General features: G+C 40.8%; 2 protein-coding genes across 5 annotated transcripts in view; both read right to left on the bottom strand.

Moving 5' to 3' along the window:
• Nucleotides 1-100: 100 nt before the first annotated feature.
• Nucleotides 101-6,311, bottom strand: uqcr11 (ubiquinol-cytochrome c reductase, complex III subunit XI). Its single transcript, XM_084307874.1, has 3 exons — nt 6,235-6,311; nt 1,232-1,373; nt 101-270 (listed from the first exon to the last, which is right to left on the bottom strand). Exons 1-2 carry the CDS (start codon nt 6,294-6,296, stop codon nt 1,253-1,255), a joined length of 183 nt encoding a protein of 60 aa, XP_084164000.1. The 5' UTR covers nt 6,297-6,311; the 3' UTR covers nt 101-270; nt 1,232-1,252.
• Nucleotides 6,312-7,354: 1,043 nt separating this feature from the next.
• The window catches only part of tcf3b (transcription factor 3b), a 56,633-nt gene continuing 43,521 nt past the window's right edge, over nt 7,355-20,466 (bottom strand). For 2 of the 4 annotated variants that reach the window (XM_084308873.1, XM_084308876.1), the window contains 8 exons: nt 19,221-19,282; nt 18,677-18,883; nt 18,443-18,554; nt 16,635-16,884; nt 16,370-16,423; nt 13,698-13,948; nt 13,039-13,190; nt 7,355-10,683 (listed from right to left, as the gene is read on the bottom strand). In XM_084308873.1, coding sequence (XP_084164999.1) covers nt 13,045-13,190; nt 13,698-13,948; nt 16,370-16,423; nt 16,635-16,884; nt 18,443-18,554; nt 18,677-18,883; nt 19,221-19,282 — 1,082 coding nt within the window. In that variant the 3' untranslated portion in view covers nt 7,355-10,683; nt 13,039-13,044. The remainder of the gene's footprint in view (nt 10,684-13,038; nt 13,191-13,697; nt 13,949-16,369; nt 16,424-16,634; nt 16,885-18,442; nt 18,555-18,676; nt 18,884-19,220; nt 19,283-20,466) is intronic. The other 2 variants (XM_084308874.1, XM_084308875.1) reach the window with 2 other exon arrangements.

Raw genomic sequence — 20,466 nt, 5'->3', positions numbered from 1 at the left:
ACATAGCATACCTGCAATACACAATATAAGCCTCTCACCAAGAACAGTGTCATTAAAACATTTTAATAATTGGCAATGTGTATTAAAAAAAACTCAAGTCTTTAATAATGAAATATTTATTCGCATTAAATAACAAAGGAACAAAACACCATTCATACAGATCACATTACTTAGTGCAAGCTCCTAACAATCCCACACTGAGTGCTGGACATCCCACTTTAGCTTGGTTGAGTAAGCACTTCACCCAGCGCCCATTCCGAGGTCCTGGTCCTGTAAACAGACACACAGTCCATTCATTAGCAGACATTAAACATAAATAAGTTCCTTTTGAATATTTGTAAAGCACATTCTTCTTCTCATCCCGTCTCAGGCTGGATTTACATTGCCATTTTAAAACTGGATTCTCCACCTATGTTAATACATATATATTTCCACTGCTGCCAAAACCAGGCAAATCTGATGTAGCCTAGTTACAGAGTTACTTTCCTGATTAGAAATAAACAAAAAAGACAAAGCCCTGTCAGCTGTCACACTGTAAGAGCTTATCAATATCGGTCATGACTGAATAAGGTTTTCTAAATCTAAACCAATGTTGTTTCATTGATTTATTTCTGGAAAGGCTGTACAAAACTGACTAGTATTCCTTAGTAGTAGTATTCCTAGTTAAAATAAAAATGCCATTCCTTTTTAGAGGAGAGAATCTTTTGGCTTCTCTGGTATCTGCGCACACTACACTTAAGGGCAGTTGAGCCATTTTGAAACTTGAAAAAGCAAAAACTACCCGATTTGTCACAAATTTAGATCATGTAACCTTCCTTCTGTGGTGTAGTCATTAGCCCAGACGTCATGGTCAAAAACACAAGGCCACAGGCAAAGTTATCATTTGACAAGATTAAGATGGCAATTTCACATTGGTTCCCTTGAGAAATAAAAAGTGTTTGCACTCTTAATTCGACTTTACTTCAATATGAACTTGTCTTAAATATAATGGTCACAGAGCTCGATTTTAGTTTACCATGCCAACCCTTCTGCCTACATGGACATATGAAGGTAGGAGGACCATGTGACACGTGACAGGTATAAGCACTATGTATGGAAGGAAATTCAAATCAGTGACTCAAGAGAGCCGATCTGAAATTACAATACAAGTAGAGTGTGCATAGAAAACTCCTGTTAACTTAAGAGTTGCAACTCAACATAACATCTGTTGCTACACTAACAATTTACTCACAATCCATAGCCTTGTGAGGCTTCACTCATCGGTCTTGAACTTTCCGTTAATGTAGGGGACATAGTCCAGGAAGAGCCTCCAGTCTGTGAAGTGGACCAACGCCACTCCTCCCACGGTTCCCCAGCCAACCAAATTGGGAACCCTGGACAGAACATAAGAGAAGAGAACATGCATACATTGTAGAATAGTTGAATGTTCTGACCAGACTGCACCACATAGCCTCTAGGCACCGCATGGTTATCCAAGGAAAGCTCTGCATTGCCCATAGGCTCAGGGGTTATTTGTGCTGGTGACAGGCTGGTCAAGTAAGGGATATGGAGGTAATTGCCGGGGGAAGGGCGTACAGCACAATAGGCACTTTTATTCTATGATTCAATCAGATGGGGAATTAATTTGTGGTGGGCTTGTCCAGTATTATGGTGGGCTTCCACAAAAATCTATGCAAGGGACCCTTTTAACTTAGATAAAGATGGTTGAATGTAAGGACTGTCATGATGTTCCTTCAAGAGATATTTCCGTTTTGGAGAACATTTCACTTTTCAGCAAGCATACCCCCATGCTCTTAAACAGCTAACCCACCATTTTGTATTGGAAAACCGGTTGGGTCAACAATATTTTATTATGAAGACTCACTGTATGATGTTTGCAATAGAAAATATTGGATCAGCTTTAAACATTCCCATCATTCCCAATCCCCTTCCCCTCATTTTAGAGTCAATACCCACGACACCTGCAAGTTATGAAACACCACAAGTTCTCCGAAACCGGATAGGTCTCTCCTACATTACTGCCATTCTACGACCCTGGTCACGGAGAAAACAGACCCTGAATGATGAGTGGTACTGCTCAGTTCATTGGGTTGAGCAGTTTTGTCATTGTGTCCACTGTCAAAAGATAATAATAATAATTCATTACATTTATATAGCACTTTTCTAGACACTAGATACTTAAAACCATAACATATTCTTGATTTGGAGCAGTGGAAATTGTTGTAGTCAGCATCTGAAAACATTCTGTTGGGATCAGCCCTAAAACTATGAATAAAAAAAAACTATTTTGCATATTTCCCAGAGACACGGCTAATATCCAGTTTGCTTGATCTAACTGAACAGCTCCCAGGGAAATTACCATTCCGGGGCAGTGATGTCCCAACTAAGATATTCGCTAAAGAAAATAGTTTACTTGTAAAGTCGTTTGTTTGTTGTTAAGGTTTCTTTTAAGATTCAAGATGACATTTTTCACCATATACAACAAGTACAATATAATGCTACTCTCCACTCACTCAGCATGAAAGAATATGATGCATATAGTATACAGTATGGCATACAGTGCCTGTAGAAATGCAGCTTACAATGGATTGTACAGGAATCATCAGTATGGTTAAGTTGGGATGTATTATTGTGCAAGTTATAAATTAACGTTATGAGTTAATGTTAATGCCCAGGGTGACTGGAGTTTTGCTCCGACACCTGGTCTGGAAGATCTCTTCATTGGACAGAAGTGCACTGTGCACACCCAATGATCTTTTCTACTGTCCTGTCCGCGTGAATATTAAAGGCAACCAACTTGTGTTCAGCTTTTCTCTGATTGGCCACGACCCCACGCCGCTAGCCCGCCCCCTTTTGCCGCGAGTGCGGCAGGAACCTTCAAGTTCCCTGGTGCAAAATAAATCTGGTAGTTCGTTTATGATGTTAATTAATAATAAACACTGTTAGGACTCTTAATAATAAACACTGTTAGGACTATCTGACTCTTAATAATAAACACTGTTAGGACTATCTGACTCTTACTAATAAACACTGTTAGGACTATAAACACTGTTAGGACTATCTGACTCTTAATAATAAACACTGTTACAGTGTTAGGACTATCTCGATTCACGCGTCACTACTGTAACTAGAAACTCTGGGTGTCACTGTACATCAGTGTGGAACTGTAAGCTGTAACGTTATGCGTTATTTCGCATTTTTAACGTCATAAAACAACGCACTACCAGATTCACTAGTCACTGTACATCAGTGGAGGCTGCTTGCTGAAGCGCCAGCGGGGCGATGCGGTGGTTTGTCCCCGGCTTCCGTGCGCCGCCGCCGGCTTGACTCGGTCCAGCTCCAGCAGCAGCGGCCGTGCTCCGTTGTAGAAGCCCTTTAATGACAGAGAGCTCTCATATTTTGCGAATGCATAAACTATATCTTAAATTATGGCTATGTGTCTAATATGGCTGTCGCTTATCAATTACTTCGCGACAGCCATATTAGACACATAGCCATAATTTAAGATATAGTTTATGCATTCGCAAATATGAGAGCTCTGTCATTGAAGTGCATGTAAATGTAAATGTAAATGAAGTGGGTGGTGGCAGTGTAACAGCTTTCACCCTGATGTAAAGTAGCGATTTTTATTGTTTTGTCATGAAAAACCAATTACATAATCCAACATATGTGTAAAGAAACAACATATTCCAGTTAACGGTATATTTTTTTAATGATTCATTACGGTATAAATTAGATTAACTGGAGCTGTGGAGGCTGCTTGCTGAAGCGCCAGCGGGGCGATGCGGTGGTTTGTCCCCGCCTTCCGTGCGCCGCCGCCGGCTTGACTCGGTCCAGCTCCAGCAGCAGCGGCCGTGCTCCGTTGTAGAAGCCCTTCAATGACAGAGAGCTCTCATATTTTGCGAATGCATAAACTATATCTTAAATTATGGCTATGTGTCTAATATGGCTGTCGCTTATCAATGACTTCGCGACAGCCATATTAGACACATAGCCATAATTTAAGATATAGTTTATGCATTCGCAAATATGAGAGCTCTGTCATTGAAGTGGGTGGTGGCTGGTGGCAGTGTAACAGCGTTCACCCTGATGTAAAGTAGCGATTTTTATTGTTTTGTCATGACAAACCAATTACATAAGCTGGCTCTCATATTTGCGAATACAACAGCGTTCACCCTGATGTAAACAAAACAAGTCATTGGGAAGCGGCGCAACTCTCTGCCGCGCGGTCACGTGGCCAATCAGAGAAACGCTGAACACAAGTTGGTTGCCTTTAATATTCACGCGTCCTGTCCTCACAACCGGCACAGTGGTTCGCCTCACAGCTAGAAGGTCGTGGGTTTGATTCCCGCTTGGGGACCAGGTTGCCAGTTACCCAGGTGGGGTATATCCCGGGCCTTTCTGTGTAGAGTATAGGTGCATGTTCTCCCTGTGCTCGCAAGGGTTTCCCTTCCTGATAAGGTAAACCCAATGGAAAAACATGCACAACAGATCGCTAATGTCGTCGTGTCCCTGGCAAAGACGGACAGGAGCACTTGGATTGGTCCCCGGGCGCGGTGCTCGCTGCAGCCCTTGTCTGCTCCCGGGTGCCCTTGGGGGGAAGGACGACGGGTATAGGATTATATATATAAGATTATAGGTTTCTGCCACCACAATGGGAGGTGCAGAGAACATTTCGTCAGCGACTCTGTGCATGACTGTGTGTGTGTCAGCTCTATCTTTAATCTTTCAAAATGTTCAGTTGCTATCGCTATCAGCTCTATCTTTAATTTTTCAAAATGTTCAGTTGCTATTGCATGCACTCATCTGTGTTTCACTACACACGAGTGCATGCTTACCAACTGTCAGTCTGCAACACTACTATCACCGACATCTAAGAAGGGAGATTCCCCCCCCTTGAATGGACCTTCTAAGGTTTCTCTCCTCCACACTGCCTGTGGTGCATTTTTCCCTATGGTTAGGTTTTAGTGAGTTTTTCCTTACCTTCGCGTGGGGTATGTCTGGGAGTGTTTGCATTCATTCATTTTAAATTTGTTGGACCTTATGGTGTTCTTGACTTATTGTTATGTTTCTTCTTGACTTGTTTGAAGAAGACGTGTCCGGCCGGCCTTAGAAATACATTTGATTTGATTTGATTTGTGTGTTCCTGTGGGTCGCCCATCGCATGCGTGTGTTAATCTGATGACAAATAAAGACTTGTACGTCCTGGCTGGACCTTCTGTCCTGGGCAGTGGTGTTGCCATCACTACCAGTAATACCACTCGTCAGGATGCTCTATGATGCCTTGATAGAAAATGAATGAGTCAATGCGTGCTGATGCAGCATTTTCCAGGCTAGTGTTCTTCAACCACCGCCTCAGTGCTGTGGTTCCAGGTCAAATTGTCGAAAAACGGAAGCAACCAACCGACTGATTCTCCTGGTGTTGATCCACTGTGGCTTCTGAAGTCTACAATGATCTCCTCAGTCTTGTCTTGTTGTCAGTGCACCATCTCATCTGTGTACTCATCATAACAGCTCATCAGGTCAATCACAATCTGCAAGCTTCATGATCTGGTCATTACTAAGTATGATTCTGTGCAGTCAAGGCAGTGGCCTTGTGTTCAGGTGTTGAGGACCATATTTGTTTTTGGTTATATTCAGTTTTTCATCAATGCCAAGAAACGTTTCTAGGAGATCCAGCATTTTTATGGCAAAATATCATAGTCTCAATAATATAAGAGCTTTTGAGCCAGAGGTCGCTGCCAACGAAATGCGACATCATTATAATATAATGTCCAGTTCTCAAAGTACTAATCTCACGTGGGACCGAAACCCTAATGATCAATGCAAGTCATATTCACACATTACTTCTTCAGACTTCAGGATTAGCTGCTGAACGAAGCAAATTCAAATCAGACATTTGATTTACAAAATTAGTAAATTAAGTAAAAGCGTCCTATTCAGAGCTAACGTTATTTTTAAACATAACTTAACGTTACCAGAGCCATATTGTAACGTTATAATATAAACAATATATCTGGATAATCGTACTAACATTGGCTATGAAGCAAAATAGTTAGCTAAAGTAACAAGCTGCTTGTTGTAGGAAAAACAAGCCAATAACGTTAGCTAGCTAGCTAGCTTTAAGCTAATAGCTAGTTGGGTCATATGAAAGGACAGCATCGTTTTTAATATGATACAAACTCTCAAATTGACTTACGGGAAGACAATGTATTCACCATTCGTTCAACTTACCACGTCCTTAGAATTGAAACGTATTTGGCACCGACAAGTTTGTTTACTATTTGTGGCACCATCCTGACCTTCCTCTGGTAGTTTCGCTACTCCTGCAATCTGTCCTCTTTGGTGGCTTCTGAGGACCCGTGAGGGGCTGCGGCTGCCCTTCCATATGCCTGTTAAAATTAGCAACCTATAGGGTGAAGCAGCCGCAACAGCGCCAGCTAGTCGCGAAGCAAGGTCATTTCATGACTTTCATGTGACCCTCCACCCAAAGTTATCCATCTATCTATCCTCTCAAACTCTGGCTTTTACTACAATACCGTGTGACCAAGTTCAAATGATAGCCTGGCTTTGACTGATGTTAGGCTATTATTGTCAGCTGCTTCCCATGTAACTAATGTGATTTTTCTCAACAGTCTTTGATTTATTATAATAGGAAATATGGACAAATTAATTATCCAAACTATAATGAACCCTTTATTACAATGTTTTCCTTTATTTTCCTTTTATGTATACAAGATTCAAAAGCCAGACATTGAAAAAGGTATAATTCTGTTATTAAAAATGGCACATTTATTGCTACATTACGGTTATATACAGGACAGTTCTCAACTACTTTTGTTTTTATATATACATATATATAAAAACAAAATAACAAAAGAGACTGGGATTGGAGGCACTATAAGGACACTACAGCAGTCATGATTGTGTCCTCACTCCAAGTGTAAGATGTCAGGCTCTGTAGATGTGAATGATCTTGTTTCAAAACTCGAGAATTAAATCTTCCCCTCATTTGAATTCAACAAGGATCTGGCGACGTTGTGTTGAGTGAAAGCATGTTTTTCTTTTTTATTACCGCTTTCTTAACACCAAAACAAATGTAATCCTATCAACTGAACATTATGTGCTGCCACCACAATGGGCCGGTGCCCCTCCTGCAGTCTTTATAGTGAGAGGCGGATGCTATTCTGAAGTTTTCAAACAGGATGTGTGTCTATAAGGTCAGACACAATACAGAACCCCCCCCCCCCCTTTTTCCAATAACTCAGAATACAGGCTGTAGGCTACAGGTTGTAGTCATTGTGGGATGTTCACAGAATACTCAAATGACAGCAAATCCATGTTCATTTTGACCCCCCCCCCCCCCCCCCAGAACAAATCCGCAATATTTAGTACACATATTTAACCTTGTAATAATAGAGAAACAAAACTTCAAAAACAACTCTTTGAAAGAAGTATACAAAACCTCTTGCAAAAGGTCACTGTCAAACGCCAACAAGAACTGGCGATAGAATGAAAGAGCAGAGATCTCAAAATGTAAAAAGGAAATCGCCATAAAAAGACTAAATATACTGAGAGTCAATGCAGCAGAGGACCTGCACCATGACACAGAAGAGGGAAAAAATGCTGCTAGTTGTTATGACAAGAAGCTCCAGTTACTATGGCTCAAACAAAAAAAAGTCTAAGCTGTAGCCATACATACGCAGAAAATGTCAATGTGCATCAAGAAGCTGACGAGAGCACGAAGCCAGCGTCTCTTTTGAACCCAGTAGTGTTGAGTGGTTTAGCAATAGGGGGCAGATAAGATACAAACCCATGACCTGAACCCACAACCTTTATATATATATATATATATATATATAAAAAAAAAAAAACAGTAGTTTGGACAGATATGATCATAATCCAGTTGAATTATTAGAAGAAAGGAATAATAACTAAACAAGATCTACATATCATTTATTTATTTTAACTAGATACATTGGAAAAAAAAGGTTTCTCTTTATACCATTTTTTTTACTTCTTCCTGAAAGGGTGGAAAAAAGGGGAGGGGGAGGGGGAATGAGAAGGTACCTCTCTAATCTGGATGAGAAATGAAATGATATGGCTTTACAAAATAAAACTGTCTTATAATGAAAATACAAGTTCAGGCACTGATAAGGTATCACTCTCTCCCATCATGACATCTTAAGTCTTGAGAATGAAAAGGCCACGCTATTGATTTGTAAAGTTCATTTTTGTCTCTAAAATTAAACTTGGATCTTTCAACAATACTATGATCGCAGGACACACAAAATGCTCTTATACACCCCCAACCCCGCCCACCCCCCACCCATCTGTGATTACACGTTGTTAAAGGTAATTCCCCACGTGAGACGACATGGGAATAACATCACAATCAATAACACTGTTTTGATCTCCATAACATCTTGTTATCTTACACTCAAAAAATACCGACGTCTGCCAAAATAAACGTGCAGGATACTGTAGGTTTCTGCACACGGACGACCACTTGGAAGAGTGCAGACAGAGTAAAAAAAAAAAGACAAATTTGAAATGAAAATGATACTGAACTGACAAAAAAAATAAAAAAAAACAGGATGGTGAATGTGAAAATGAAGGCAATCCACATTTGAATGGTAACTACATTCAAAAACCAGTTGCATAATTACTGTTAGGAGACAAAATAAATCCCTTCCCACATTTTGCCTCATGGTGCCTCACTAGAGTAAGAACACTTCAATAGGACAGTGGCACACACTCCATCCACATAGCCCCATATGGAAAGAAAGAATTCATCTGGTTCACTGACAATACAGATCTTGTCTAATTCTGTACGCTAAAACTATACAAACATTGTAGGCCGTCGTCCCACCTTTCAGACCACTTTAGCTCATTAGGGGGAGAAAAACAGGATACATCAAAGGCTTACCACACTTTACATTTATAAGTTGATCCTCTCGTCTTTTCCTTGGCCATACTAGCTGAGCAGACGGTCCAATTTTGAGTTCATTTTTTGAAATGTTTTTTTTTTCTTCTTTTTTTTCTTTATTTCTTTTTTTTAAATGTCATATCTCTTTATTCGGCTCCTCTACAATACACTCTAAACTTCAAACTAATATTGCCATTTGTTATTTAGAAATCTACAATGTATAGACTAACAAAAAATATATTTTCTTATATATATTTCATTTTGCTCAACATGAAACAATATCAAAGTAAATGTATGGATGACGTGAATTTACATACCAGATTCTGTCTCAGTAAGAGGGTGAGAACAACTTACTAATTTGGAAGCTGATGAACTGAGTAATTCAGTGGGAATGCTCAATTTAAGAAAGAAAAAATAACCTTACTTCTAGTTTGCAAAGGCTTGTCCGCTACTATAGCAGTAGGCCGATAACGATTCTTTGCATTAACAGAACCTAGATAGCCTTAAGTGTGTTTAGAATGTCAATTTAAGGGGCAAAAATAAAACTTGAGATCAGAGTCTGCTTGGCATAGTCTAGAAACCATCCAAAGTCTTTAAAAGTCTGAAATTACATTTAAACTAGACTTGGTGGTTAAACTGAAATGCACCGCAGGTTGACCCTCATAACCTTTAGCCTAATATATACAACTGTGCTTCGTCTGGTTCCCCTGCGCCTCTACTTTAGTGAAGCAGGATATCGGACAAAGGAGCGATGGAGTAACACTAGAGTGTGTGGTCAACAAACAGAGGAAGAACAGAGTTATACGTTTACCGATCCTACCACTTTGGATTCATCCTAACTTTCTCCTTCCGACTCCCCAGACGCCACAGGGGGGGGGGGGGGGGGGGGGGGACTCTGCTAGACGTGTCGGACCAGAGTTCCTGTAATTCATACAGGCTGTGCTGAAATCCTCAATTTTTTTTTCTTCTTTTTTTTTTTAACATCTTTTCCTTCCCTTGTGATTTTTTTCCATGATCTTCCTCAGACTTTTTTTTGTTGCTAATGAGATCAAGAAACGCGAGAGAGAAAAAAAAGAGACAATTCCATCTCAGCCATTAGCTCGGTTACATAACATATGTAAGACTGTACCATCACGCTGGGAATGACATACTACATTAAAAATAATTGCTCATAAACACAAGCAATCCCTTATAACAAAATGTTCCTCACATGTAAGCAATTTGCTTCAATGTCTCATAGAAAACATGTAACAATTAGGCACAAATCCTTGATTAAACGTGTCGTTTTGTCAGGTGTCTTTTTGTCGTTTCACCAGAGCACCTCTGGGCAGTGAAGTCCCAATTTGTGGCAGGACAAAAGTACTCCGGTGTCCACATCGTGTTACGGAAGCCAAAAGGGAAAAAATAAAAAGTTGTGTATAAAAACAAAATAAAACCAAAAAAAAGGGAAAAAAACTAAAAAGTTCTTCACATTTGAGCTGGTAGTCATGGTCGGGAGTGCGGCAAATAGGCTGTGTCTGTTTTGGCAGTATGCATGTGTGGATAAGAGTGTGTGAATGTGCATCTTGAAACTGAAAAAAGGACAATACACAGACACGTCCATATCTACACACACACACACACACATACACATACGCACACACACACACACACACACACACACACACACATACATACACATACACACAAAGGAGAATGGGTGGAATAATCTGTTAAGGCCACATCCTCTTGAGAGCCAAGGAAATCCACCAGATCTGTAGAGAATACAGGAAGAGCAGAGTCACACAATATTCATGTTTCCTATTCAGGAAAAACAAAAACACAAAAACAGTACAGTGCCGGCAAAAACGAGTGATGTCGTAAAAAATAATTATTAAAGAACTAGTCCACAAGGGTCAACAGTGACTTGTCTTAACGTGGTAATCATCATTTTTAACATGTTTGTTTTTTACCATTGAAATAATAAATAAATAAATTGAGTGGCTCCATGTTGCATAAATGGTTCAACAACAGCTTTGACTCCGAAGAGCCATTTTAAATCTCAGCCACTAGGAGGGAGTCTAGTGTCGTATGTAAACAAACAACACCTCTATGCTTCTCCTCTCACACGGTCTTGTAGGCATCCTGGGTACCTGCCTTGGGTAGCAATATTATTATCATCAAATCCACAGCAAATGATGCTTAAAGTATGCATTCAATTCATAATCCTTTGACAAGAGGTATAGATTATTTAATTATTTTACTGTTACAACCAAAAAAGGGTCAAATGTTTTAACTCTTTGAGAATCTTTACTCGTTGCCATGGCAACTACTACAGAACCCATAAACCTTGCCAATCTTTGACTAATCACAAGAGCACAACTACTCTGAAGTTGGTATCCCTTTTAATTAAGTTTGCCATCTCGCTATCACACCATTCACAGTCATCTTTGTTGTCATTGATCGATAACAACATTTACGTCAAAAACAGTGTTGACAAACAATCTGGGTCAGGTAACCATGAGTAGATAATTCCAATTCCTGTCTCTTGTTTAGACTATTTTGTAATGTTGTCCTCTCAGCTAATCAGCGTTCGCTTGAGACTGGGCTTGAAATGTAGTCAATTGTGCATTTCCGGTGCATTTAGTACACAGTCTTGTACCCGTGACTTCTCTTGTTTTTCCTCAAATTTCTAATTTAATTATGCAAAACTCTGCTCCAGTCAAATGTCAGACCAATTGAATTAAGTGGAACCATGAGAAATTCCTATGGTAAAAGACCACAGGCAAAAACCAGACCAGACCTGTCCAGAACCAGTGATTTGAGGATAAAGAAAAGAGGGTGGGGTTTGATTAAGCAATAATACACAATGAGCCGTGGGATCATGACATGAATATTGCCACGGCTGTGATGCGCCCGCAGGCATCACAGCCGTGGCAATATACATGACATCCCACAGGCTTCCGAGTGTATTATTGCTTTTATACAACAGGTTGCGTCGGGAAAATATAGGATGAATACAGACGATTCTAGGGTATTTTATATCGATTTCAGTGAACTTGGTATAGAAAAATTGTTCCTAAAGATGTCTTGAGTAGGCTATCAACAAGCTTGGCAACGCAAACAGATTACGTATTAGTCTAATGCAAGCGAAAGTCAGAAAAAGTCATCAGCACCTCGGACAGTTCTGGGAGTTGAGTCAGTTCAATGCCCAGGCCGTCGACTTCGTGGTGTTGAAGGATTAATTGCAGCTTTTCTCCATCTTTCGTTGGATTGGCATGTCTAATAATGCTGTTTTATGAATACCATTAGATGTAGGCCCGTCCTCTATATCTATCCACTTGTTTATAGTTAACGATTATGTTAAATCAAACGTAATGTTGTCCGCGGAGTAGGTCATGTTGACAGTTTCTGTTTGAATGGCAGTTAAAACTTTCTACAACATTCTAAAGCCAGCGCAGTGATATATTCATGGTGATTAAATTTTTTTTTATCCACTTTCTCCTTATTTTCTATTTTTCTCCCATCCCAATTTCGTATCGCCAATTTCCCCTTCAATTCTTCCCTCCCCTATCTTGAACGTTGCTAGACTATGCCTCCCACTGGTCGGCTGTAGTAAGGATAGAAGCCTTGCATCACGTGTCCCCTCCGGTATACGAGGAGGCAGCCTGTCGCATCTTTTCACCAGACAGTGTGGTCTCTCAGTGGCCAGAAGTAACGAGTGGGAGGCTCACGCTGCCCCGATACTTCCTGACTCTGCTGTACAGGCGTCACCCAACCGGCATGTAGGAGTCGCTGTCCACAACGTCCAATCCCTACCCATCGACTTTCCACCCGCTACCTCTGCCAATTGAGATAGTATGATGACTGGCCCAAGCCGCAGGCAATGCTGACTCCGGTAGTCGAGACTGCAGCCTCTTGCATTGGTGACAAGCGCAATCTCCGCCTCATATATTCATGGTGATTTAACCGTGAGTGTATCATGAATATACTCACGGTTTAGAACTCAATGCATGGTCGGACCTACCTGTTGTATAAAATAGGTTAATTGATGAAAGACCCAAAGCCATCCGTTACCAAGGAGACAGCGGACCTTTTTGTATCTTCAGTAGCTGACCTATGACACCTACCTGGAATTACATGTGGCTGACTGGGTTGTGGCCATCTCCCCCCAGACCAGGATGGCCTCCTGAGAGCTGCATGGGGGCGTCTCCCACCACCCCAGACACCTTCTCCTCCTCACGCCGCTTCAGACACGCCGCCTTGGGGTTTAGGTTGCGTTCTGACCGAGGAAGAGCAGAGAAGTAGAATTTGTCATTAAAAGGGGAATTCAACCTAAATGTACTAAAATGTTCCTTTATTATGTTATATGAGTTTATGAGCTCTATGGCATAGTCAAATTGCACATAGGAATAATTAAAGGAACACACCAACATTATGGGAAATTTGTTTAGTCTTTTTAAGAAAAAATTATAGATACTAGGTTCCTCTCTGTGCGTTCAGTGGAAAGATATCTAGCAAAAAATTTGCCAGCTTAGCCCAATGAACGGAAGCAGACAGTACTGGTTAGACATTAAGCTAGGCTACAGCTACTGTCCGCTTCCATTCATTGTGCTAAGCTAGGCCAGTGTGCAGCCGGATAGCTTTCTACTGAACGCACAAGAGGGGATATTGGTATCCATCGTCTTGTTTCACTCTGGAAACGTCTCGTCTCCCGATGACGTTGGCGTGTTCCTTTCAGTCAAATACATTTGGGTTTAACAACTGAAAAGTAACAAAGTGACCCCACCGCTGCGAGACCGACCTCTGACTTGTTGTTCCAAGTTGAGGATGACGTTCACCGCTTGGTGCAGTATAAGCAGTTTGGTCTGGGGCTTGTCGTTGGTGAGGTGCAGCTGGCACATCCTGCCGAGCTCCTTGAAGGCCTCGTTGATGTCCCGCACTCGCAGACGCTCGCGGGCGTTGTTGGCCACCCGTCTCTCCTTCTCGCGCTCCATCTTCACCTCGGGGGGAAGGTCCTCGTCATCCTCCTCTTCCTCACTGAGTGGAGCGCAGGTTGAAAAAGGTGAATGAGGACATATGATGGGAGATGACAAAACCAGTTTGTAGTCTCTAGTGTTATAATGCGTGACATAATGTTATTACTTCTCAGAGAAGTGAATATATCAAGTTAGCTTATACAAATGTGGGGGTAATATTAGTTACCTTGAGTAAATTAACTAAGTTAATTTAAGTTCATTCAAAAAGCTATTCATAAATGTATATGTAAAACCCAAATCTAGGACTGTCCCCTCTTAGTCAATTAATTGGCCAGTCTTAAATTAGTCTACCAAGACTTTGTTAGTTGACAAGTTGTTTTTTTAAATGTTTTTTCCAGACTAATGAGTCACAAGTAATTTCTTCAACATTTACATGACTGTATGTCGGGAAAAACTATTTAACCGATTTGTCGATTAAATCAACTACCGGTAATCGATTAGTCGTCAAAATGCTATGACTATTCGTCGACAATTTATTTATTTAGCAGAGCACAGCCTGACTGAAATCATGAACTATGTTCAGTTCAGTTATTTTTTTATTTCAGGCTTTGGACACATAACAACGGTCATTCCATAAATCGCCAACGTTTTACCAGCTGCTATTGCAGCATTGTCCAATTGTCCGAAAATGGCTAGGGAGAAGCACTAGGCTTGTCGGGCCCTACCCCTGAAGACTTACGTTTTGTTTATTTAATTTTTTTCATTTACATACATACATAGTACACTACATACATATAGTACACATTACAGTACACACATATAGTACACATTACAGTACACATTACAGTATAGTATACCTGCAGTATATAATAGTATATATAATAGTATATAGTACATAATAGTGTATACAGCACATATATAATGTGATGAGATATATAGTACATGATATATACAATATAATAGTATATACTGCAAATATAGTTCAATATAATATACAAATTAATTATAATATGATTATATAATGTAATATGATAGAATGTACAATACTTATTATACTTAGTATTTTTCTTATTAATATGCAATTAAAGCTCTTCTTCCCTTCTGTGCCTTTTTTTTAGTCTAGATTTGAATTGATTTATGTTTTCACAATATTTTAGTTCATCCTCTAGCCTAGCCCATTCCACAGGGTGTAAGAGGAGATACACATTATTTTCAGGTTTGTTTTCATCACAGGTTTTTTGAAGTTCAATGGTCCTCTGAGGTTGTATCTTTATCCAGAAATTTGCTTCTTACATTTACCGGTAATTGATTATTTCTTGCTTTGTACATAACTTTAAAGTTTACCATATCAATTAACTTCAAAATGTGTGATTGTAGAAACAGTGTGTGTGTGTGTGGTCCCGATATCCTGCGTTGTTTATTACTCTTATTGCTCGTTAAATGATTCCCTCTGTGCACTACAGGCTGCATTCTATTATTAGTAACATGAGTAATATAACGCGTTACTATGCACAGCGAGTAATAATGTAATCACACATTTCATTAGATAGCAACAAATAATATGTAATCTATTACATTTTAAAAGTGACTTTCCAACACAGACAGCACACAACAGTTTATTTGTATCCTCCAATCACAACTGTTGCTTTCCTCCGTCTGAAGAAAGCAATAGTTGTCATTAGAGGTTCATGAAAAGAGGGCGGGATTTGAGACGGGTCCATTGTTGTCTAGATGCTGAGGTAATACGGGGGGGGGGGGGGGGCTGCATATCCACAGATTTATACAGTATTGGATATTGTGTGGGTTGAACTAGCACACTAATGTAGGGTGAAAATTACAGATACCATTATGAAAATGTTGCCCCCATATTGTTATGTTAGGTAAATTGATTCCTCTAATCTAGTGCAGACACATTTTAAATTCATGTTGAAAGACAAACATGTTGACAGAAAAAAAAACGTACAAGCATGTTGACAGAGGGCCAACATGGTGGAGCGTGGCATCATTGCAAAAATGTATTGCTAAACCGAGGTAAATGCCCTGGGTTTCCTCTTTCTTAGGAATACAACGATTTAATGACTGTGTCATTTCCTCGCGTCTAAATTATCCAGATTTGTATAAGCTCATATTTAGCCAATAACTTAAAATCATGGTAAACGTAGTGCTGAAAATATACACTTTGACTGCTCTTTTGATAGGGTTAGGGTCTTTACTCTTGGCTACATTTGAAAAAGAAACATTACTTAATACGGACTGTATTGATCCATTTATGGTGTGAATAAATATCGGCCCGGTACCGACCGATCGGGCTTAAGGGGTATACAGTGTCAGACAGGAAGTGCAGCAGTGTCAAAAGTTCAAACATGTATTGTACACATTTTGCCGATTTCAGACATTAGCTCTAGCAACATGTGCCTTGAGTGACGGTTGACAGGAGCCCATGAAAGCACAGGAAATAGATGGTAATTTCGGCAAAACTTACTCATCTTTGGGGTCTGAAAGGCTAGAGAGGATCTGCAGGGTGAACGCCTCCTTTCTGAAAGCAACGTGACATGAGGGGAGGGGGGTGACGACATGGTTAAACACTTGGCCTGAGCTACCAGAGGTAGATAACACAGAGTAAACATGAAGTTACATATCATCTAACGTGGCTTATCAGCTCAAATATTTAAAAAAAAGTAACACGATGCAACATTGACACCTTTGTGGGACAAATTAATAAAAAAGAAAAAAAAGTTGTTTCATACCGTTTCATCAAATCTGATGGTGATCCAAGAGCGGAGGAAAAGGAAGCGACAAGAGGCGCTAATCTTGAGCGAGTGCGTGCCAGCTTGCTCTCATTTTCATCCTCAGACTTGTCCCCATTGGATGAGTTGTCGTCGTCGTCGTCTTCGTCGTGGTCGTGGTCGTGGTCGTGGTCGTGGTCCTCCTTGTCTTCTCTCTTGATGTCGGAGCCGCTGGAGGAGTGTGTGGAGCGGGCTACGCTGCCAGGGAGGTCTGGGGACAAACACACACGAGTCAGGGTTAAATTGTGGGGAGTCCGGGTAAACAGCAAAGCGGAACGCTCGGCTGTCCTCTGTGCGATACATTGAATCCCCAACCAGCACATTCACCAGGCGGGATGGAGCAAATATAGGTACCGGTATATATCTTCTTAACACCAAATATGAAATAGACTGCTATGAATGCTCTGTGGCATATAGATATCGAATAAGTTTCTTTGTAAAGGTCAACAATGCCACTAGCATGTCTTCACGCCAGTTTCTCTAGTGATAAACTGTCAAACGGACTTGGGTAAAAGTGAGACGATACTCCTCTTCGCAGGACAGCTGCTCTCACTGGGACCTTTAACCTCAAAGATGGAGGAGGCCAGAAAGCGTGAGATGGAAAAGAGTGAGCGAGACGAAAGTGTTGTGTGACGAGAGCGAGAAGAAGAGCAGCCGACACGGTGGAGCAGAAGTGAGGGGGGTAAGTATGTAGTGGCACGGTGGTTAACACTGTCGCCTCACAGCAAGAAGGTCCAGGGTTCGATTCCCACTTGGGGACCAGGTTTCCATGTTACCAGGTGGGGTATCTCCTAGGGGTGGGGGAAAAAATCGATACGTAGTAGTATCGCGATACTTTGCGTGGCGATACTGTATCGATACAGGGACTCCAAGTATCGATATTTAAATAGTTATATATAAAAAAAAAAAAAAAATTAATACAATTTTTTTTAAGGAAGTTGCATTGTTCATTTCAATAACTGTAATAGTACACTAGTCCACACACGCACACATGGCATTCAGTTAAGTTGGAATATGACTGGTTTGTCAGGTACATGCAACACAGATTACAGTGTTTACATCTGTCTGCTTGAGAAAATACCATGTTCTGCAATAAAAATGATTTCAGTGAGATGAACAGACTGAACTTTATTTTATTAGATAAAACATGTTGACAAAGTTTTACTTTGCAGTTGAAAAAAGGTAATAAATCGCAATATTAATATCGCAATACTCAGCATATCGCAATATATTTAGTATCGCAATACTATCGTATCGTGACTCAAGTATCGTGATAGTATCGTGAGGCCTCTGGTGATTCCCACCCCTAGTATCTCCCAGGCCTTTCCGTGTGGAGTTTGCATGTTCTCCCTGTGCTCGCAAGGGTTTCCCCCCCGATAAGAGAAACCCAATGGAAAAACATGCACAACAGATCGCTAACGCTGTCGCATCCCTGACGAAGACGGGCAGGAGCACTTGGATTGGTCCCCGGGGCGCGGTACCTCGCCGACACCCTATCTGGCACCCTATCTCCCGGCTGCCCTTGGGGGGGGGGGGGAGGACGACGGGGTGGGTCAAGTGCAGAGACTCAATCGCATCGGCGACACAAACATTTTTGTGTGTGTGTTCCTGTGTGTGTGTGCCGCCCATCGCATGCGTGTGTCGTTTGCATGCCAAATAAAGACTTCTCCAAAGTCCTGCATTATTATTATTATTATTATTATTATTATTATTATTATTATTATTATTATTATTATTATTATTATTATTATTATTATTATGTGACTCACTGGTGAATCCCTCTGGTTGGCCAGCTGACTGCGGGGGTCCGGAGGCGTGGTGACCATGCAACAGAGTGCTGCTGGGAGGGAGGCCTGTGGGTTCCTCGTGGTGGTTCCCTCCCTGGTGAGAGAATTGAAGAGCAGCTATGATATAACCATTAACACAGACACAAACAAGACTGTAAAAGAACAACCTCACATGCACCACCACCACCAACAACAAAGCACAGCCAGGTGACTCACCATAGCAGGGTGTCTGTTGCTGAGGGCCAGGCCAGCGTTGGAGAAGGCTGGAGAGAGGCCTCCCAGGCCTCCGTTGTGTACAGAGGACACAGCGCTCAGCAGGCTGTGCATGTCGGAGTGAGGACCGCCCAGGCCCGGGCCCTGGCCTACAGCATGGCTACGCAGTACGTGAATGGCCTCTTCCAAGCGGTCCTCCATTTTATTCTGCTATGGTGGCAGGCACACAAAACAGATACGCTGGGTGTCATTTATGATGAATGGAAATGTCCAGGAATTAATCAAATGTATAAAGAAATAGAAATACTAAAGCTCCTTGTCCAAAACGGGCTTTCCTGCCTATTAGAATTAGCTATGAGTCAAGTAGTTCATTATGGATAGACAACAACAACGCTTACTAGTAAAGTAGCCCAATTCATTACAGACAAGACAGAATATGTTTCAATAAGTTTAAAGAGTAACTAAACACATGGTAGTGGTTGATATTTGCATTACATGATAACAGCTTTACAGTCCGACATAAATAAGGTGAGACACAAGTACGTACCAGGGCATGAGGCTGCCCCTCGTAGTTGGGTGTGGTTGGTCTTTGCCATTGAGGCTGGGCTCCTGCACAGACAGTATAAACAACAACCACCACTGTTATCTTATCTTCGGATTAACATTATTCATAGTATTCGATCACAGACACCTTGGTCGCGAACAACAGGTGCTTGCAATCAACTAGCAGGTGATTATCATTAAATGACAATTGTGGCCAATGAGCTGTGGCATTGTGCAATGTTGTTGTACGGCATCATGTGAATACTACGAATACACTAAGCAAGTGGTCATTTTAGACTTGGCCAGCAGGTGGAGGTATAGAACTGTGTATTAGATTGATTTGATAATGGACCTTTTTCTTCCTCCGTTCCAAGTCATTTTGGCAGGCAAAACTCTGTGCTCTTGTTTCCAAACCGTGTGTGAATCTTTGAGTTGGAATCCTTGACACCAGCTCTCAAAAACATGAAATAGGCACGTAATTTAGTGGCGTCTCCACAGTGCTCACTCTGCACTGCAGTGAGCTGGAGGATATTTGGTGTTTAATGTCCTTGCATACCAGGTTAGACTATTATTGCACTCCGCTATCTTTCTCTGGGAGAAATTCCAAACATTCGGAGTGAAAGCATTTGACTAGGCGATGGTAATTGAACAGGTCATCGGACATCGAGTGGTTTTCACCCAGGCTGTCCCTGTATATTTCTGGACCCAAAAACATAAATCATTGATTTACCAAAGCGACTTTCAAATCTAAAACGGTTATTCATTCATAAAATTAATTTGCAACAAAAAGCTGCAGTGTAGGGCAACAACAATCTTGATTGTCAAAATAGTATTCATAAGAATGTAAAATTATTTTCTGTGACTGAAAATGGAAATACAATTAAATAGTCTTATATTGTATATTAAATATATATTTTCGTACAGTTGAGATTTTCCATATATTTCAACAACAATTTATGTAGACGTGATCCATCTGTGAGCGTTGTAACACTATAATAATATAACGTACCTGTAATACTATAATAGAATGTACCTGTAATACTATAATATAACGTACCTGTAATACTATAATAGAATGTACCTGTAATTAGGGCTGCCGCGGTTTATAATAATAATAATTATAGTTGTGTATAGCCTATTTTCTTCACGCCATGTGTTCGAAAGTTTCCACTCGCAGTTGCGCAGTTAACATTCTGATTGAACCCCAGAACTTGTTTTGCTGCTACGGAAAAGTTTTCGCTTTGAATCTA

The sequence above is a fragment of the Notolepis coatsorum genome (assembly GCF_963971535.1).
Source record: "Notolepis coatsorum genome assembly, chromosome: 2".
NCBI classification, from domain to species: Eukaryota; Metazoa; Chordata; class Actinopteri; order Aulopiformes; family Paralepididae; genus Notolepis; species Notolepis coatsorum.
This window is presented reverse-complemented; position numbering and strand designations above follow the sequence as displayed.